The sequence below is a fragment of the Pempheris klunzingeri genome, chromosome 15 (assembly GCF_042242105.1).
Source record: "Pempheris klunzingeri isolate RE-2024b chromosome 15, fPemKlu1.hap1, whole genome shotgun sequence".
In the NCBI taxonomy this organism is placed as follows: Eukaryota; Metazoa; Chordata; class Actinopteri; order Acropomatiformes; family Pempheridae; genus Pempheris; species Pempheris klunzingeri.
Genome location: NC_092026.1, coordinates 20050350 through 20068300, shown reverse-complemented (window position 1 = coordinate 20068300; position 17951 = coordinate 20050350). Strand labels below are relative to the sequence as shown.

Genomic DNA, 17951 nt, shown 5'->3' with positions numbered 1-17951 from the left:
TGGGAAGGTGCTTCGCCTCTCTGCTGAAGTCTCAGCTGCCTCAAAGCTTGATATTTACCTCTAGTGAGTTATTGTTGTCGCTCAGCAGGATGTCGTCCCCCTCCTCTTTTGGTATGCAGGTCGCAGCCATCATGGATGTGTTAGCGAAGGCTGCGGTGGCCGAAATAACGAAACTGGTGGAGGACGGGACTGTGGTTCTGCGCCTGGAGATGTGTCGCAGGGACGGCGAGATTCAGGAGCTTAAAAGAAGTTTGAAGCTGATGGAGGTTGAACTCTGCAAAGCTCAAGAAGCAGCCACGACCAGAGCCACGGAGGACAAACAGAAGCAGACAGCAGCCGGGAAACAGGTCCCACCGAGAGGTGAGAAGCAACAACATCTGGGTCTGTACAGAACGGTCACACCAAACTTCATTCAAATTCTCTGAAATTCAGATTTTGCTTTCTTGTACCTAGTCCTGCTTGCTCGATAGACCACAACTTAAAATCTTTAGCATATTTCATGGTCTCCTATTAAATTCGGCTTAAAGATGAATCACTGAATATATATATATATATATATATGTATATATATGTGTGTGTGTGTGTGTGTGTGTGTGTGTATGTATATGTATATGTATATATATATATATATATACACACACACACACACACACACACACACATATATATGTATATGTGTATATATATATGTGTGTGTGTGTGTGTGTGTATGTATATGTATGTATGTATGTATGTACATACATATATACATACATACATACACACACACACACACACACACACACACACACATATATATATTATATACTTTGCCGTATAATGACAATAAAGTATTGCATTTTGGATGATAATAACACGGAGAAAAGCAAGAATCCATAACATTTGGAAGCAGTAACAAGAAAACTGATAGATAACTAACAAATGATTAGTGCTGCATCTGTTTTTATTTTTAAAAATATAAAGTGTGAGATATACCAGTCAGGACTTCCTTAAGTCACCAGCTTGTTTCATCTGACCAATAGTCCAAAATACAAAGATGTGCAGTTTATTATCAAAAAGCAGCACATTTTCATAGTTGAAAAGAGGTCACAAGGGAATGTAATCTATGTTCAAGATAGATTACAGACTCAACTCATCATCTCAGCCCTCGATCACAGAGAATGAAACTAAACTCACAGCAATTCTGAAGGACGACAGTGTCGTGTAGTAAGTTGATGCAGTGGACGTGTACTGAGTTGAATTGATTTTTAGTGTTAGAAAAAGCAATGCCACCCTCTTCCAGACACGGACACTTTCCAGTCAACAGGATATGTACATATCCATGGGGTGGTACTGTGGTCCAGTTAATAACTAGTTAATTTCCAAGCAAATATGATGCAATTATGCAATTACAGAACAGCTCTCAACAAGATTAATTAAAAGAACACCAGTGAAATCTCAAATGGTGGAAAGCAACATGGAAAACGTTTCTGCATTTCAGTTGACATGCATCTACTGTGTTCTTGCTTTGTTGACTTGCATTGGCCTCCGTTGGGTCAAATTCCTGTGTGCCTACAATTTTCTTTCTGTCGATTGCAGATGACAAAGAAGATCAGGAAACATGTGCAGCGTATCTGTCACCAAAGACTGCCGATCCGCTCGGTGAGCCTGGACATGGAACGGAGGAGAGCCGTGACATGATGCCAGTGGTGAAACACGAGCCTGCAGATGAACTCGGCACCCAGGACACAACAGACGACACCGCAACAGCAGACATTTGCTTTGAGGCGGGAGAGCGGCACGACCCAATCTGGCCTCCTCCTTCGTGTAGCATGTTTGAAAAAAGCCCTGTTGCGATGCAGCAGTGCACGCAGACTTTCTCCTCTCACGCTGAGAAATATGCTGCTCATAGAAATACAGACAATTCCTATAACTCTCTAACAGCTGCGGCGGAGGAAGTCACTGATGATTCCTTAAACGCGCAGATAAAAGTAGAGGTTGAGGTTCAGCCTATGTGCATCAGTAGTAGCACTTCAGAGTCTGTTCACAGCGAACAGTTCAGACATGCTTCTCTCCCTGCAGTCAGTCAGGACCAGCGCTTGCAGTCCGCTTCCCAACAGGCCGGTCCGTCACTAGCCCCGCCTCATGCACACAGACCCACAGCAGGTCCGTTAGGATCAAACTCAGAAGATCACATCCTCAGCAGAAACAACCTGAGAACAAAACGATTCATAAATGTGTGGAGAACAAATCAGAAACTGTTTATCTGCGCGGTCTGTAACAAGGGTTTCCCCCGCTTTTCTCAGCTGGAGGAGCACAAGGCCACACACCAACCCTTTAAACCTTTCAGGTGCCTCGAATGCGGGAAATCGTTCACCCAGAAGACCCGGCTAAAGACGCACCAAAGTGTGCACACGGGAGAGAGGCCGTTTAGTTGCAAAATCTGTGGCAAGATGTTTTCGAGGCAGGACAACTGCACGAGACACGAGCGGTTCCACAGTGGGCTGAAGCCGTACAGCTGTGGGCAGTGCGGCAAAAGCTTCACTGTGCTGGGTAACCTCAAAATACATCAAGAGATTCACCTGCAGGGAAGATAGCGCTCAGACATTGGAGCTCTCACTGACGGTCGTTAAAAACCCTCTCGCCAGTGGACCACCTTGCATTTCAGGGAGCAAGGCAGCGATGCAGGCAGTGTTCAACCTGTGGGTGAGAAAAAATATGTGATTGTTATATTTATTAAGTGCTCTCACTGGTGTACTGCATAGGCTGGGCATGCATACAGATTTTCCAACTGTATCCACTTATATTTTTGAAATACTTCAGGCTGCCAAATGAAAATGACAGTTTGACTTTCCATTAATCTCAGAGATCAGCTGGCTGGACAGTTACATAAGATTAGTAGGTTTTCTGTACCTAAAGAAGGAGCGAGCGACAAGAACAGAATCCTCTTCTATTGTATGTAAGTTATTACACTGTCTACGAGAACGATACACTGCTCAAAAAATTAAGGGAACACTTAATTACCACAGTGTAACACCAGACTCCATGAGGGCCCGGCGTCCTCTAGTGGGACCTGTACTCACATGTGACAGACGTGAAAGAGTCTGGAGATGCTGTGGTGAACGTGATGCTGCCTGTAACATCCTTGGCGGTGGGTCACTGATGGTGTTTGGAGGCATATCCTTGGAGGGTCCCACAGACCTCCACGTGGTAGCCAACAGTACCCTGACAGCTGTTAGGCACTGGGATGAAGTCCTCAGAGCCATTGTCAGATCTTGTGCTGGTGCAGGACAATGTCCGGCCTCATGTGGCCACAGTGTGCAGGCAGTTCCTGGAGGATGAAGGCATCCTGGCCCTCATGACAGCTGGGTGCACCAGTGATGATTTACAGTGAATACGTCATATTAAAGGTGGCGTGAGCGTGTGCCTATGCAATGATTTATTGTGTTTTATATTTGTACTTAATTTAAATCTGTCTCTAGAGTTTTATTCTCTCAACATTACAGTATGTTATTATTCCCATTGTTTCTTTTTTGCATTTTGTCTTAAAGGTTCCAACTTAAATTTCATGTTTCCTTTTTAAATATAAATAAACGTTTTTTTTTCTAAAACGTGCAATAAATGTATTTGTTTGTATTCTTTTTTTCTATTCATTAACTTTTTTCCATACTATTCTTTGTTTTGATTGTGATCTTAAATATAGTACATTGAATAAAATGAAATGATATTACAGTGCTAAAACAGAACTGCAGATGTTCAAACGATCCATATTGGGAGTACTTATAGCACTTTTTTCAATTTGATTCAATTCGAAATGCTTTATTTGAAGAAGTACATCCTAATTTATTCACACACATAAAAGACTCTAAAAGTGTTAAAAAGACACAAGGATTAATGGCAGTGGCCAATTTGAAATTTAACTTACAAACACATACAAATTGTATGTTTTTGCTTGTTCATTTATCTTCTTTATATTCTGCAGCTTTCTAAAATGATTTTTCTTTTCTTTTTTTTTGAAACCACTTTAACTGTATATACTTTTTCTGTATAGCTATGGTTTATTTTTCTATTTATCTATTTTTTTTAAATCCCGCAGCAGCATTGAAGGCGAAAGGGCAAAGCAGTGCGGTGAAACTTGTTTTTATCTGTACATATGATAATAAAATGATTGAATTGAATCGAGATGGTTGATATTAATGACAATATGAGAGAATGAGAATAAATGTGTGCTGTGGGAAAAGGATGGGGCAGTGGATTGAGTAAATCATCATCATAACTTACTATTTCAGACACTTTGGTCTTTACCAAACAACAAAGATGTAGAATTCCACAGTGATTAAAACACGTACAGGCTTTTCTTTCAATGTTTCCAAAAACAATAATACCACCTTGTGTCACTTGGGTTCAGTTAAAATCATAATGGTTAGAAACTAAATGTTTTAATACTGAATGTATTCATGCATGAAAAGGCTGAAAAATATTTCAGGAGTAAAAAGAAAGCCAAGTGTAACCTTTCGTTGAAATCAAACAAAATACAGAATGTTGTACTGTATAATGCCACGTTTTTCTTTTTTTTTAAATTACTTTTATAATTTATTATGTAGGTTACTGCCTTGAAATGTCACTGTGTGTGTGTGTGCAATGCCTGCATGTTGTTGTTTTGGGGAAGAAGAAAAACCCGGAACGTGCTTCAGAAATACGCGTTGCGCCTTTCCGTCCGTCTTTACGGCACTTATGTCGTCACTTCCGCAAAACGAGACCCGAGACTGTATATATTCTTTGTACCAATTAGCTGCTGCTAGCTGAGAGCGGTTCACATTAAAACCAACACCTGGCTAACCAAATAGCTGCAGTTTGCGGCTTTAACGATGGCCTGTTCCTGTTAACAGAGCCACACTAAGTTACAGCCTCGCGCCACCTTCCCCTCGCTTTAAAGTTTGGGTTTCTGTCACTTTGTTGGGGTTTTTTTTTTTTTTGGTAAACAATGTTGAACAGCGTTGCTCTGCGGGCTCAGATCGCCTCCATCATCGACGCGTTGTCCAAAGCAGCCGTGGCAGAAATCGCCAAAGTTGTGGAGGACGGCGTGGTGGTGTTACGGCTGGAAATGTGTCGGCGCGAAAACGAGATCAAGAAGCTGAAGAGCAACATCGAGGTCCTGCACGACGAGCTGAGGTCGGTGCAGGAGAGAGGGACCCTGCGACCAGACACCCGTGGTGAGCTGGACCTCACATAGACAAACCAAAACACGCTTTACCTGCACACACTCTGATATCCCACGACTGTCACTGTGATGGAGGACACATGAGGATGGGCGTCCTCAGGGCAGGAAATACACAAACCCCCTCTGACCCTGGTGTTTACCTCAACACTTCACAATCTCTGCAGGGTGCTGGCTAAATCAGTGTTTCCCAGTCCTGCTCCTGGGGGGGTCCTACTGTCCTCCCCCACCACACCTGATTCAAATGATCATCAAGGCTCTTCAGAAGCCTGAAAAACAAACCATTCATTAGAATCAGGTGAGTTGGAGAAACATCTGAATCATGCAGGACAGTGGGACACATGAAGAAGCCCACCATGTAGAGCAGGACCTGCACACTTAAATCATCACTTATATCCTGTAAAAGTCATAGAGGAATGAGGTATTTATCCAGGATACATGCATATGATGTAGAAAAATACTGCCTAATTGGTCAATCTTTGCATTAGCAATGCCTTTAACCAATGGAGGCTTTTAATGACCGAAACTACAGTTATCATTATAATAATTAAATGTACAATTAGCTAATACACTGTTCTGCATCCTTATCATTGCCCTTCCACAGATGGTCAGAGCGAAGTTGGTGATGAGAGGACTTTGCTTGAAAAGGTGCACGCTGATAAGGACCAGAACAGCCTGTCCGTACCTGAGGTGCAGGTGAAATGTGAACCTGTGGACGAAGGAAGTGAAGAAACCAGAGGACAACCTCACCAGCCCGCCGTGTATGAAAGCGACAGCACGCAGTGGAGACAAACCCAGTCAGGACGCAGCCACTCAGATTATTTAAATTTAGGCCAGAACTCCATGCTGTGTCTCCCTGAACCTTCTTTGGACACCGGCCTGGCGCCGGTGCCCTGCAGCAGCTCCGGTGGGTATCAGCAGAGCCCGTTCAGCCGCGGGCTGCTGGGTTACAGCCAGTATCGTAACTTGTACAACACAGTACGGAGGAGGACGGTGAAGAGGTTAATGTTTAAGAAAGGCTTCATCTGTCCATACTGCGGTAAATATTTTGAGCGCGCCGGACACCTCGAGAGGCATAAAAGGATTCATACCGGTGAGAAACCGTATCGCTGCGAGATTTGTGGGAGGCGGTTCAACCAGAAATGTAGCCTAAAGGAGCACATGAAGATTCACCGAAGAAGTAAGTCAAGTGCTTCATTGTTTGAGTTTGCTGGTCTGGTTCCTTAAGCCAGATAGGAAAAACTTTCCAGGGAAACCTAAAGAACTCAGATCTTCCTTTTGTCAACAACCACATATAGAGTTGCCTTTTGAGCAAAACACTTTGTCCTCTGAAGCTCATTTCAAGAAAGGAGTGAAAGACTTGACAGTTTCAGTTGTCAGATTAGATGTACATGCAAAGCAAGGTGTCGCCTCCAAAGTGTCTCTGTACTCAGACGATATTCTCCTGATAAACGTCTGAAAATAAAGTTGGAAAAGCAGAAATCTTTCCCTCTGTTTTCCTGCTCAGGGAGGTTAAGACCTTTTGGCTGAGGAGCCAGTGGGGATTTAGTGTCCCGTCAGCGGGGCAGGATTGGGGAGGCTCACCGGGTCATGGGGGATCAAACCTGAATGCCTGGGGTCACTCACTCTCTTATACAGTATTTATATTTAACTGGTTGATTGCATACGTTTTTGTGATTCTCTTAAATTTCATGTAGTTTAAAGACCTCCCTGGGACTTTGAATAACATGTCAAATATTTGTGACAAAATGTGTAAATATTCTCTTAATTTGAAGCTCTCCAAATCTCCCTGACACATCGGTAGCTAGCTGTATGTCTTCGTGTGTTATTCATGTTCTCCGCCTTGGTTCAGTTCACAGTTGGAAGTCTCTGGCTGTGACATTCCTCGGCGTCGAGGCAAGCAGAGAAAAAACTGTGTGGTTCAGGCGAGACGACAGTAAATGGGGGGGATGGTGACTTAAAAGTGCCCCACTGACAGCTGTGTTCGCCTGACTGACTTATAACAAGCCCGGCCTTTTGAATCATCTCCCATTGAGACACACTGGATATCAATTATTAGGGTCATCGCTCAGTTCATGTTCCTGCCATGCAACAGTGAAACGAATGACCTTTGGCCTAACTAGTCTTCAGCTCTGCTAATTTTAGTGTATCAATAAACTACAGAGAAATACAGATTGAGTATTTGGTTTCTTCCCTTGTTTGAAAGGTGATTTGACTCTTCAATAAAAACTGAAAGCACAAGACTGTATTTTGAGGTGACCCATCAAAGTCTTAAACCACTATGGGAACAACTCTTCATGAAAGTATAATATTGCAGGAAACTGGTATGAAGGGAGTAATTTGGATAGCAGCCATGGTCGACATCTTTGGCCACACCATATTTTTTGGAACGTTCAATGGTAAAATGGCCTTGACTTCGTAGATGAGGTTGGTAAAAATGCTTATGGTCACCTCCTTCTGCTTAAACAGGTATTCTGCCCAGACCAGTGGAGATCCAGGTGGGCGAACTGAAGCCGATTCCCGACGCGAATCCATGTGCTGATGCTCATCGGCTTGAGAAAGAGAACCACACAAAAGCTGAGGAAGTCGTACCGAAGAGTGAGGACATCCTCACAACGCCTATACAAGTAAAATCTGAGCCCTCAGAGGAGAATATAACACAACCGGTGTTTGATGGCGGGAACGAGCGGACGATGGGAGGCGCAGACGATCCCAACGAGAACTTCACCACATTTGAGACAGACGGCCAGCAGTGGATGACGAGGTTACAAGGACAAAACGGCACCGAGATCAGCAGTGCAGAGTTCCTCAGCAGCTCAGAGCAGAATGTGACGTCCTTCGCTGGGATCTCTCAGCTACTCCCGCCGCCCATCGAAGTCTCTTGTAACACGTTCACTTTTCCCGGGAAACCATACGGGGAACTGAAAAACAGCATGATCTCCCAGACATCCTACGGATCCTCAGATGCGCTTATCGTCCCGAGTGAAGCAGGCTTACATGCTATGGCAGGAACCACGCTGCTTCACCAGCAACAGAGAGGAAGCAGGTCTTTCCAGGTGATCAAACCAAAGAAGTGCTTCGTTTGCTCGTACTGCGGTAAGGTGTTCGAGCGCGTCGGCCACCTGGAAAGACATTTGCGAATTCATACTGGGGAGAAGCCGTACGGCTGTCACATCTGCGGGAGGTGCTTCAATCAGAAGAGCAGCCTCAAGGGCCACATGAAGACCCACAGAAATGGTAAGAGGAATGGTGTTCCCACATAACATATTGACTACAACTTACGATTATGTTCATTATTAAATAGCCTGGTCATTTGATCCATAAAATGTCATCACATCTTAGTTTCCATATTATATTTTCTGTTTTTTTTTTTTGTCCAACCAACAGTCCAAAATGCAAAATGTTTTGGTTATTGTCATTTAAAACCAAGGAAAGACGCAGATATTCACATTTTAAAAGCTGGAATCAGAGATTTCTGCTCTGTGCATTTTGCTCAAAAAAGACTTGTACAATGAACTGATGACCAGAACTTGAACCACCTCCAAAGGTGATGTTGAGAAAACACAAATAAAATGGACTCCAAATTTTAAAAACAGTGGATATTGTCTAAATGCATATGTTTTGAAATAGAGCTCCAAGTAGCAGACCAACAATATAATTAAGCCAATTAATAATAATAATAATAATTGTAAACTATCTATTTTAAATACACTATTTACTAGATCCACATCACACAGGCATCGCTGCTCTTTGTAAAAGCAGAAAAAAAAGATGAATCTTTTAACACTATTTGCTCGTTTTAATTCTGTTGCCTTTTTCTTCTGAAAAGGGGAGAACCCAGACGTTCTGGACGCACATCACCTGATGTTCGCTGACAATCAACCGTTGAAGAACCTGGAAGAACCCAAGACCGCGCTGGCAGCTTTAGAGGAACAGTTACCAGGCGCCTCGTACTGCGAGCCAGTTGGAGAGCAAACAGTGATGGTAAAGCTGGAGCCGAACGGGGAGCATTTTTTAAGTCAGGCAGGGACCGCTAACGGCACAGGAGCACCGGACCAAAGTCAGCTGTGGACATCTGGGATGGAGAAGAGCAGTGACGCCACTGAACAAAATGTCTGTCTCCTCTTACACGACGTCAAGTATCACCTCAGTCCTGCTGCTGGGCCAGCCAATGAGCAGCAGGGATATACCTCACCAATGAAGGAGCTGCCTTTTCTAAACCACACAGAAAAGGAAGAAATGACACACAATGATCAGTATCCAGTGATGGGAATGCCTTCAAGAAGCTCTGATGTGACTTTAGCACCGGAGCTGCAAGATCAACACATTACACCAGAGGTGGCTGTGAGCGAGTACACCGCAGCGAGGGACAGGACTCACGAGGGAGCTGCGTTTGAATTTAATATGACCGCCTCAGGCGACCACGAGGACGGCTGTGGCGGGGACGCCAACAGGCAGAATTGCTTTATATGCTCCACTTGTGGGCAAAGCTTTAATAGTTTCAGTTTATTTCAGAGGCACCAGTGCAAAAATATCACCGAACAATCGTTCAGCTGTGACATATGTGGTAAGATGTTTAATCAGATGAGCATCCTGAAACTGCACCTTAAACTGCATGTAGAATAAACTTATTTGTGATGCACCAAGGATAAAAACTGTATGTGACTCTCCTCACAAGCGCACAAGCTACTTTCTCACAGGTGACAAATCCATGTGGGATCTGAAAAAAATACTTGACGTGTCCTAAAATGAAAACTCAAAGCTTTAGTTTTCCATCTGCAGTACAGAAAGCATCTTTTTTTTAGCATCTGTCACATTTCAAGTACTTGGAACAAGATGTTTTCCTGCTGCTTTGACCTGCTCCATCTTCTTCTTAAAATGATTGAGATTAGTCAACACAGTTCTTCCTTTAAGCTGGATAAATCAGGCCTCTGGAGTGATTGGAGTTAATGATGATTTAATTACTATAAGAAGAAACCAAACAATGTTGAAAATTTTAAATGGCAAATTAAAGCCATCCTGTTTTCTGGTCAAAGCTTCACTGAAATTATTTTAATGATACTTGTCTGTGTTTTAAGGATGATAATAACCAAATAACTCACACTGATTACAGCACTTGGTCATATCAAGGTTTTGCTGTGTTTTTGCTGTACAGCACAGATTTATTCTCTATTTAGAATTATGTTGTGCCATTCTTAAGAGGGAAAAAAAAGTCAAATCAATTAATTTCATGAAGGCTCCAATAAGGCTTTATTGTACTGAGATAGACTTCTGTGATGTGGATCCACATCAGTATGCTGTTTTTTTTTGTTTTTTTTTTATCAAACACTCCTTTTGAGAAGGATGCAGTGTGGGTACTATATTTTAAGCTGTGATTTGAAGCCAAAATATCCATAGAGATGGTTAATGTTGATAAAGCAGATGGACAGTAGTGTCTTTATTTCCTTCAAAGCTGCATGAAAATACGAAAAGCAAATGCTGCGATTTTTGGGTGAGATACAGCAGACCGCTCACTAACTACAAATGTCACAAGACAACATGTTTTTTTTTTTTTTTTTCTTGGAGAAGGGAAACTGACTATGATATCAATCTGTATTTATATAGCGCCAATTCACAAGTGTTATCTCAAGATGCTTTCCATAAAGAGCAGGTCCAGACCAAACTCTTAAATTAAGAGAGAGACCAGACGATTCAGAAATTAAGGATTCAAGAATCCCCACACGAGTGAATATGTTAATGCTAAATCATATGCAGGAAACACGTGCAACTGAAGAAAAGTGAAATACCTCAGTGATGCACAGGGTGATGAAGAATTTGGAAAAGTTATGGAGTCTGAAGCTTCTACTCACGTTGTTGCCTTTGGATAGCACACCGAACGAGGTGCACAGCCAGTGTTGATCGTTGCACATGGGAAAGTGTAGTAAGACATTTAACTGGTCTGACTGAATGGGTTTGAATAGTTCTGAATGAATGGTGCAGTTTGCATTTGTTTGGAGCAGGTGGCTGGACTTGAAGAGGTCATTAAAATAGTTTTGACCAAACTAACCCTCGAGCTAAGCCCAGAGACAGAACAACTTTCTAGGGTCGACAGGAGGACACGGGGCCCGTTACAGTGCAGGGTGATGAGGGCCTACATGCTTCACATGGGAATGAAATCCGCAACCGTGCCACCGCAGTGTTATTATATTTCAAAACAGTGTCAGTCAAAATTCATAGAATTCTGTGAGTGTTTACTGTCTGTCAGTAATTTACTTCACAAGATCACTGATCAATAATTGTCAATCGAACGCTCCTGATTGTCGTCACCAGTATCACATGACCTTCACGGTAGTAGTTCAAGTCAAATACAAGGTGTTGGATTACATTTGAAAAGATGAATATCATGAAAAAAGGCAGATTCTTTGTCAAGCTTTTTGTATTTTCAAATAAATTCAAGACAAAGTTAATCCAATAGTGGAGTCTGGCACTCTGGTTATTTTAATATAAATCAGTGAAAGTAAATGATTGATTGTTCCTCCTCTTTCCAGCACTGCCTCCTCATCCTTTTGTTCCCAGTCTCACCCCGCCTGCTTTTCTTCCATGGATTCCACATTCTTGGAAAAGGTAAAAAATGTGATCTTCATTAATAATCACTTGACTAATGCTACAATGCGAGTCTGGAACCTCTCTCGTTATCAGTGGGTGCAGACCAGAGCGCCTCCTGACACTATAGACCTCCAACCATTCAGAGCAACAGCACACATGACATTACAAAATAGTGTCAGATGTGAGGCAAACACATCCTTCTGATCAACAAAAGCTTTAAGTGCAGTTGTTTGTTCTTTCAGAGAAAATCTAGTTTATATAATACTGACATGATGGTGGTTTCAGCATAATGTTCTCCATCAGTGGCAGCCATCTTTGATGTTTACAAAAATGTAAATGTAAATGTATCACATCAAACCCGGCTCATATTAGACAAACAACTGCCAGGTCGGTTGGAAATCAGTCTAAACAGGAGGGTGGCCACACCATGGATGTATTTTAGGGACCTGGGTGCAACATTGGCGGTGGGGCCAAATCTTTCCTATGAATTCCATATTTTTGTACAGAAACGGCTAATTTTCCAGTGCTCAGTAGAAAAAGAATAATTGAGGCCGTCTTCATGTCTATTCTGGATTATGGAGATATTATCAGTAGACACGCCTCTGCCTTCATCCTTAGTCCACTAGATTCAGGTTAATCACTCCACTCTAACATTTATTACTAGTGATGGTTACTCTGCTCATCATTGCATATTGTGTGAAAAGGTTGTGTGGCCGTCTCTGAGACGGGACAAGTATTGGTTTTTGTTCATTTAGAAAGCTTATTTTTTCTGCAGCGTACTCTCGACATGATGGAAAATGAGGGCACGTCCTCAAGGAATCCTCGAGATTTAAATAAAGGTTGAATTAATCACAAAAACTTTTTTTCATCACATTGGTGGAAATTGGCTTCCAAAGTATTGGCAGACTAGTAAAGGTAAGTAAGCTTTAGTTATACCTCTAACACCTACCTGTGATGGCAAACCAAGGTGGAGGCCTTCCTCTCAAACTCTTCCTGTCTTCCTTGTTGGTTGTCTTTGCTCCGCGCGTCTGCTCGTGTATTTACGGTAGAGCCCTCCGCCACACGGAAGAAAGGGTCCCAGCTAGCTAGAAACACACAGGGATGTAGATTTTTCCAGCGCGATGCTTCTTTTGGCAATTTTTTAAACAATCCTAGCGCGGAAGGACCTTTTTTATCACATTTTTTGCCTCATATATCACTCTGCATGAATTAACATGGCGACGTGCATTCCCTTTCAAACCCAGTTATCCTCTATAATGGAGGTTTTGGTCAAAGCAGCTGTGGCTGAGATATCCAAACTAGTCGATGACAAATGTGCGTTTTTGCACCTTGAAATATCCCGAAAGCAAAGCGAGAATGAGATGCTGAAAAGGAAATTGCTAATGATGGAGAATAAAAATGCACAGCTGCAGCGCGGGTTTGGTAAGATGCTCATCTGCCTAATTTGTGCCCTTAATTGACATCAGTATTAAATTGAGTTATGTTGTTACACATGTGATAACGTTTACAATGTTTGGAGGCAGCACTGTAAGTATGCTGTTACTTCTTACATCAATTGATGTGCATTGTAAAAAAAAATTGGGCACATTTCCTCCTTTGAAATAATATTTAATTTCACTTTGGTCCAGCTGTTTTAAACGTGTTTTTTTTCCCCCTTTTCTGCACCAGAAAACTACATGGACCGAGGAACTGATGTGGGGAGTAACTGTCCACATCCCACAGGAGATATTAAGGTCTGTATCATAACTCAAACACGTGTCAATAATATGAGACAGTGACATAACGTAGATGTATCTGAATTAAAGCTGGATTAAACCAACCAGGCAAAGTGGGCAACTGCCTGAGGTCTCCGGGGCCACCAAGGCCCCCAAAAGCCCCGGGGTAGATGTGTTTACGGTAATATTTGAACATAATGCTAGAAGAAGGGTATAAATGGGGGGTAATAGAGGCCCAGTAGCACATTTTTGCCCCAGGGCCACCAGCCAGTAAGCCCGTCATCATCATTTAATCGGCACTGACACGGTTGTGGAACATGGTCTTAATGAATTATATGAATTACGAATCAAAGATGCTCTAAACAATTTACATTAATGCTGGATCAGAATAGGGAAAAATCCACAGACAATTATCATTCCACTCAGCGCCTCCTTTAGTGTCTTTCAGCATCAGTTTTATTGGTGCAACGTTACTCACTTGGCTCAGTCTCGCTGCTGTCGTCAGTGCTGTTTTAAACTACCAGCCCCGAATCACTCAACTAATGGATGAAAATTTAGTTGAACATTTAGTATCCAAAGAGATATTTCCCTAATGAGTTGGTGGAGAGCAAAGTTAGCCAGTAACACGACTCAAAATGAAAGCTAATGCTACTCTGTGTGTGTGTGTGTGTGTGCTTGATTTATTATTTTTTGTGCAAACATGTTCACCAGATCGTCTTTATAAGGTGATAATATGTGAATTTTTTTAGTTTGTGCTGCCCTCAAGTGGCCACAAAAAACCCAAATGTTGCAGTTTTAAAATTTCCATCGTCTGTTTCTGTAGTTTCCTGAGATTGATGATGCCACAGTTTCATTCACAATTAAAGAAGAAAGTACAGAAGAGCTGTGGATCAGTGATTCTGCAGGACCGACTGGTGAGCTAAAGCACTGGATTTTGTGCAAGAAATAAATCCAAAAAAGGTTCACGCTTTTTGTTTGAAATAAGTCCACATGGCCCCTCCTGACTTAACACCTGTCACTTGCAGGTTCTGCTGTACAATACGCCGATCCAGTGAATGCTCCAGAGAGCCTCGAAGACGACCGTCAGTTGAACCACTCAGAGGTCGCCAGACAAAAAACCTCAGAGTTCGGTGAGTTGTTTAACTCTGGTCAACTTGCAAGAGACATCAGTGCCCTTCACTTCACCGTCAAGACGGAGAAGGAGGAGGACCGGTCAGGATTTAGTCAGGATGGATGCCAGCACAGCGCAGGGAAGCAGACTCAACTAGCTGCCGACTTTTCCATGGATGAAAGAGAGAATCAGCTCTGGTCATCCATAATTGAAGGTAACGACATCGATGCTGGTTTTCCTGACTTTTCTAGTGTGGTAGAGGAGTATTCCAACACATTCCCGGACCACTCTGATGCTCATGTGGTTTCTAACACCACCAAGTCAGCTAATGTCCAGCAGCTGTCCACTCAGAGGCCGTGTAACGGGATCTACAGCGGCGAGTATCTGAAGGATGCTCCGCAGTCGTCTAGTTTTCAGCCCAGACCTCAGGGTGGCCTTCCACAGCAAGACAGGCAGAAGGAACAGATTTATTCACATAGAAACCCTTCGCACGCTTCACATCTGAGGCAGCCAGATGAACACCCTGAGAGAGAGACGGAGGCAGCAGGAGATAGACCATGTCTAACTGCCTCGCACAACTCTTTCACACCAGGCGGCTTCACTCCAAACCCTCCCAACAAACCTCTCTCTGGCATGGCGCGGGGCTACGTGTGCTCACAGTGCGGAAAGACGTTCGGCCGGCTGCACCAGTTCAAGCTGCACCAGCAGAGCCACAAGAGAAAGCGGGCGTTCTGGTGCACGGTGTGCGGGAAGAACTTCCAGTGCTCATCCCACCTCAGCATACACCACCGGACGCACACGGGCGAGAAGCCGTACGGTTGCGGACAGTGTGGGAAGAGGTTCACGCAGCAGAGCAGTCTGAGGGTCCACCAGCGCACGCACAGCGGGGAACGGCCCTACAGCTGCTCGCTGTGCGGGAAAACCTTCATCCTGATGCACCATTTGAAGCGGCACAGAATCATTCACACATACAGCTGAGGCGGAGCTGTCCCTGCTCAGGTGAAAAGACACAACATGACCCTTAAAGCCAAATCAAAAAGCCAGAGAGAGGCAGCTTTTTTGGTTGGGACTTTTTGGTTGTATAGACTTTGTATATTAATGCATATTTTACTATGCAAAATCCATTTGGATACATTTGAAATGTTTGCTTCTTTTTTTAAATACTTCGTCTCATAATTATGAAAACTTAATACTGAATGGCACCCTCAAACAGAATTTACACGTCGGTATCTTGAAGACGCTTCCAAAGCTAGAAATCCAAAAAAAAAAAAACATGGTCTAAAATGTGGAGTCTTTAAAAGAGGTCCTGGAGATTTCCTCTTCCCTACATGCTGATCTTCACTCACCAGACGGCTTGTCTTAGCTTCTCGTGTAGAAATATGCCTTACTTCATCTCAACACTGCAACCATAGAAGCACAAGACGCTTAACTCTCCACTTTACAGTCACAAGAGGGCTTTCCTTTCAGAGCCAGTAAAGCACCTGTCAGGCTTATGTTTTGATGTCAACATTGGTCAAAAAAACAAAACGAAAAAAAAAAAACAACCTGCTTGACCATTGTCCTGATGTGATTTCTTTCCATAAAGCATATCCCCCAAATCCTTTGCCCTTTGTATTGATTCATAGTTAAGGTTCGTTAAAATCAGCAGCTGGATTGTTTCAAGTCTGAGTGTTTCTAGTTTTGGACGTCAGGCTTTGGTCCAACTTGCTGTTAATGAACTTTGTGTAACTACTTCTCCAAAAACAAGTGTTGACTTTTGAGTTTATTATCGTCCACTGAATTCATCCCACGAGGCTAAAGGTCCCATATTATGCAAAAATAAAACATAAAAATGTGTCCCCGGTGTGTCGTTAAGATTTGGCTCCCTTTATGACGTCATGAGGGGATCTGTTGATCATGTGACCTCCTCCTGTGACCTCGACTGTCCCCGCCCACTGAAAACCTCCTGACTCCACCTCTCTGTCCGCCGTTGTCCGCCAGGCGAGAGCAAAGCAGCAGATTGTTCTGTTTATATGAAACGGAGCGTTCAAAGCAGAGTATGGGACCTTTGATTAGAGCTGAAACCAACACTTTTGATAATATAGTATTTTTCTTATTAATATAAAATCGGTTAAATTTCAAATTATGTAAAACAGTGGAAAAGCAGCAGGTGCTCACAGCTGATTATACATTTTTGCTGACTGAAATCGTGGCCTCTTTGAAGCATGTCGATTTGTCACTCTGGCAGGTGACATGGCAGCAGAGGGCAGCCTAACTCATCCTTTAAAACCTCACAGTGCAGAGAGGAAGCTGTGACTCCACAGTGCCTCTGCCTCAACAGGAACAAGAGCTTCACACGTTAAAGTTCCTGTAGTTCATACATGTCGTCCTCGATTCACTCCACTCTCCTACCTGTTGCCCTCCGCTCAGTATTTGATGGTTTTGTAGAATATTAATAGTTAGTAGTTTGTCAGATTAGTTTTCTTTTTTGCCACCCACTGCCTCAGTATTTAGAGCAAAAACCCTGTAAAATTCAGATATTAAGATGAAGGTGTAAAGGTTGCATCAGGCGTAAAGATCCTTTACGTGAGAGATTATGTTTCTCCAAGTTGTAGAGCTATTTTTGGTTCATCTGGAATGGTCGACTTGACTTTAGCTTGGTGTTGAAAGGCTACACAGGTAATGCAGTCAGTATAAACACTGCTGTGGAACAGTTTATCCTGCAGTAGCTGTCGGTGCCAGAGACGCTGTCTTTCCAGTCCGTGAGCTTAGTGAGAAGAGCTTCTGTCATGTTTGACAGACATGCGACTACTTTTTTATTTACAGGGCATCACTGCAAACATACACAGTTATTTAGCGGTGTAAGAGGAAGTTAAGTTTATTATGAAGTTAATGATTTCCCCTTATGAATACTGTTGCCGGGGTGTCCGCTTAGTCCACTCATCTGTTTTTGCCTCATCGGAGATTTCTATTCAAATACAATAGACGTGTTGGCAAAATAATGCTGAAATGAAATGAAGATCTACTGTTTTATCCTCACTCATCTGCCAAATCGATGTTTTTTTTTTACCATCATTTCAAAAATATAGGAGTTAAATGTAACTTTTTATAGTAGTTGTGTTAGATAATGTACTCACACACATTCATCCACATTACCATAATTTGTGTACTTGCAAAACAACCCAATTACCCTAAATACATTTGGGATTTTAAATATCTGTGGTTGTGTGTGTGTGTGTGTGTGTGTGTGTAGCCATAATTGTAACCGGTAGAACTAGTAGGTAAACTTGTTCATTGCCCGTGAGCGAGTGCTAACAGAGTGCACTCCCTATGCCTCGTTTTGCCTCCCTACACTGCCGTAAAT

At 42.8% G+C, this 17951-nt stretch overlaps 1 protein-coding gene across 1 annotated transcript; it reads left to right on the top strand.

Annotated features, from left to right (window-relative positions):
• The first annotated feature begins 5 nt into the window (after window positions 1-5).
• On the top strand, window positions 6-16131 carry LOC139214196 (zinc finger protein 208-like). Its single transcript, XM_070844964.1, has 10 exons — window positions 6-360; window positions 1579-2563; window positions 2628-2685; window positions 3269-3348; window positions 4975-5192; window positions 5802-6377; window positions 7667-8434; window positions 9027-9814; window positions 14321-14411; window positions 14523-16131. Exons 1-10 carry the CDS (start codon window positions 90-92, stop codon window positions 15584-15586), a joined length of 4899 nt encoding a protein of 1632 aa, XP_070701065.1. The 5' UTR covers window positions 6-89; the 3' UTR covers window positions 15587-16131.
• The last annotated feature ends 1820 nt before the right edge of the window (window positions 16132-17951 follow it).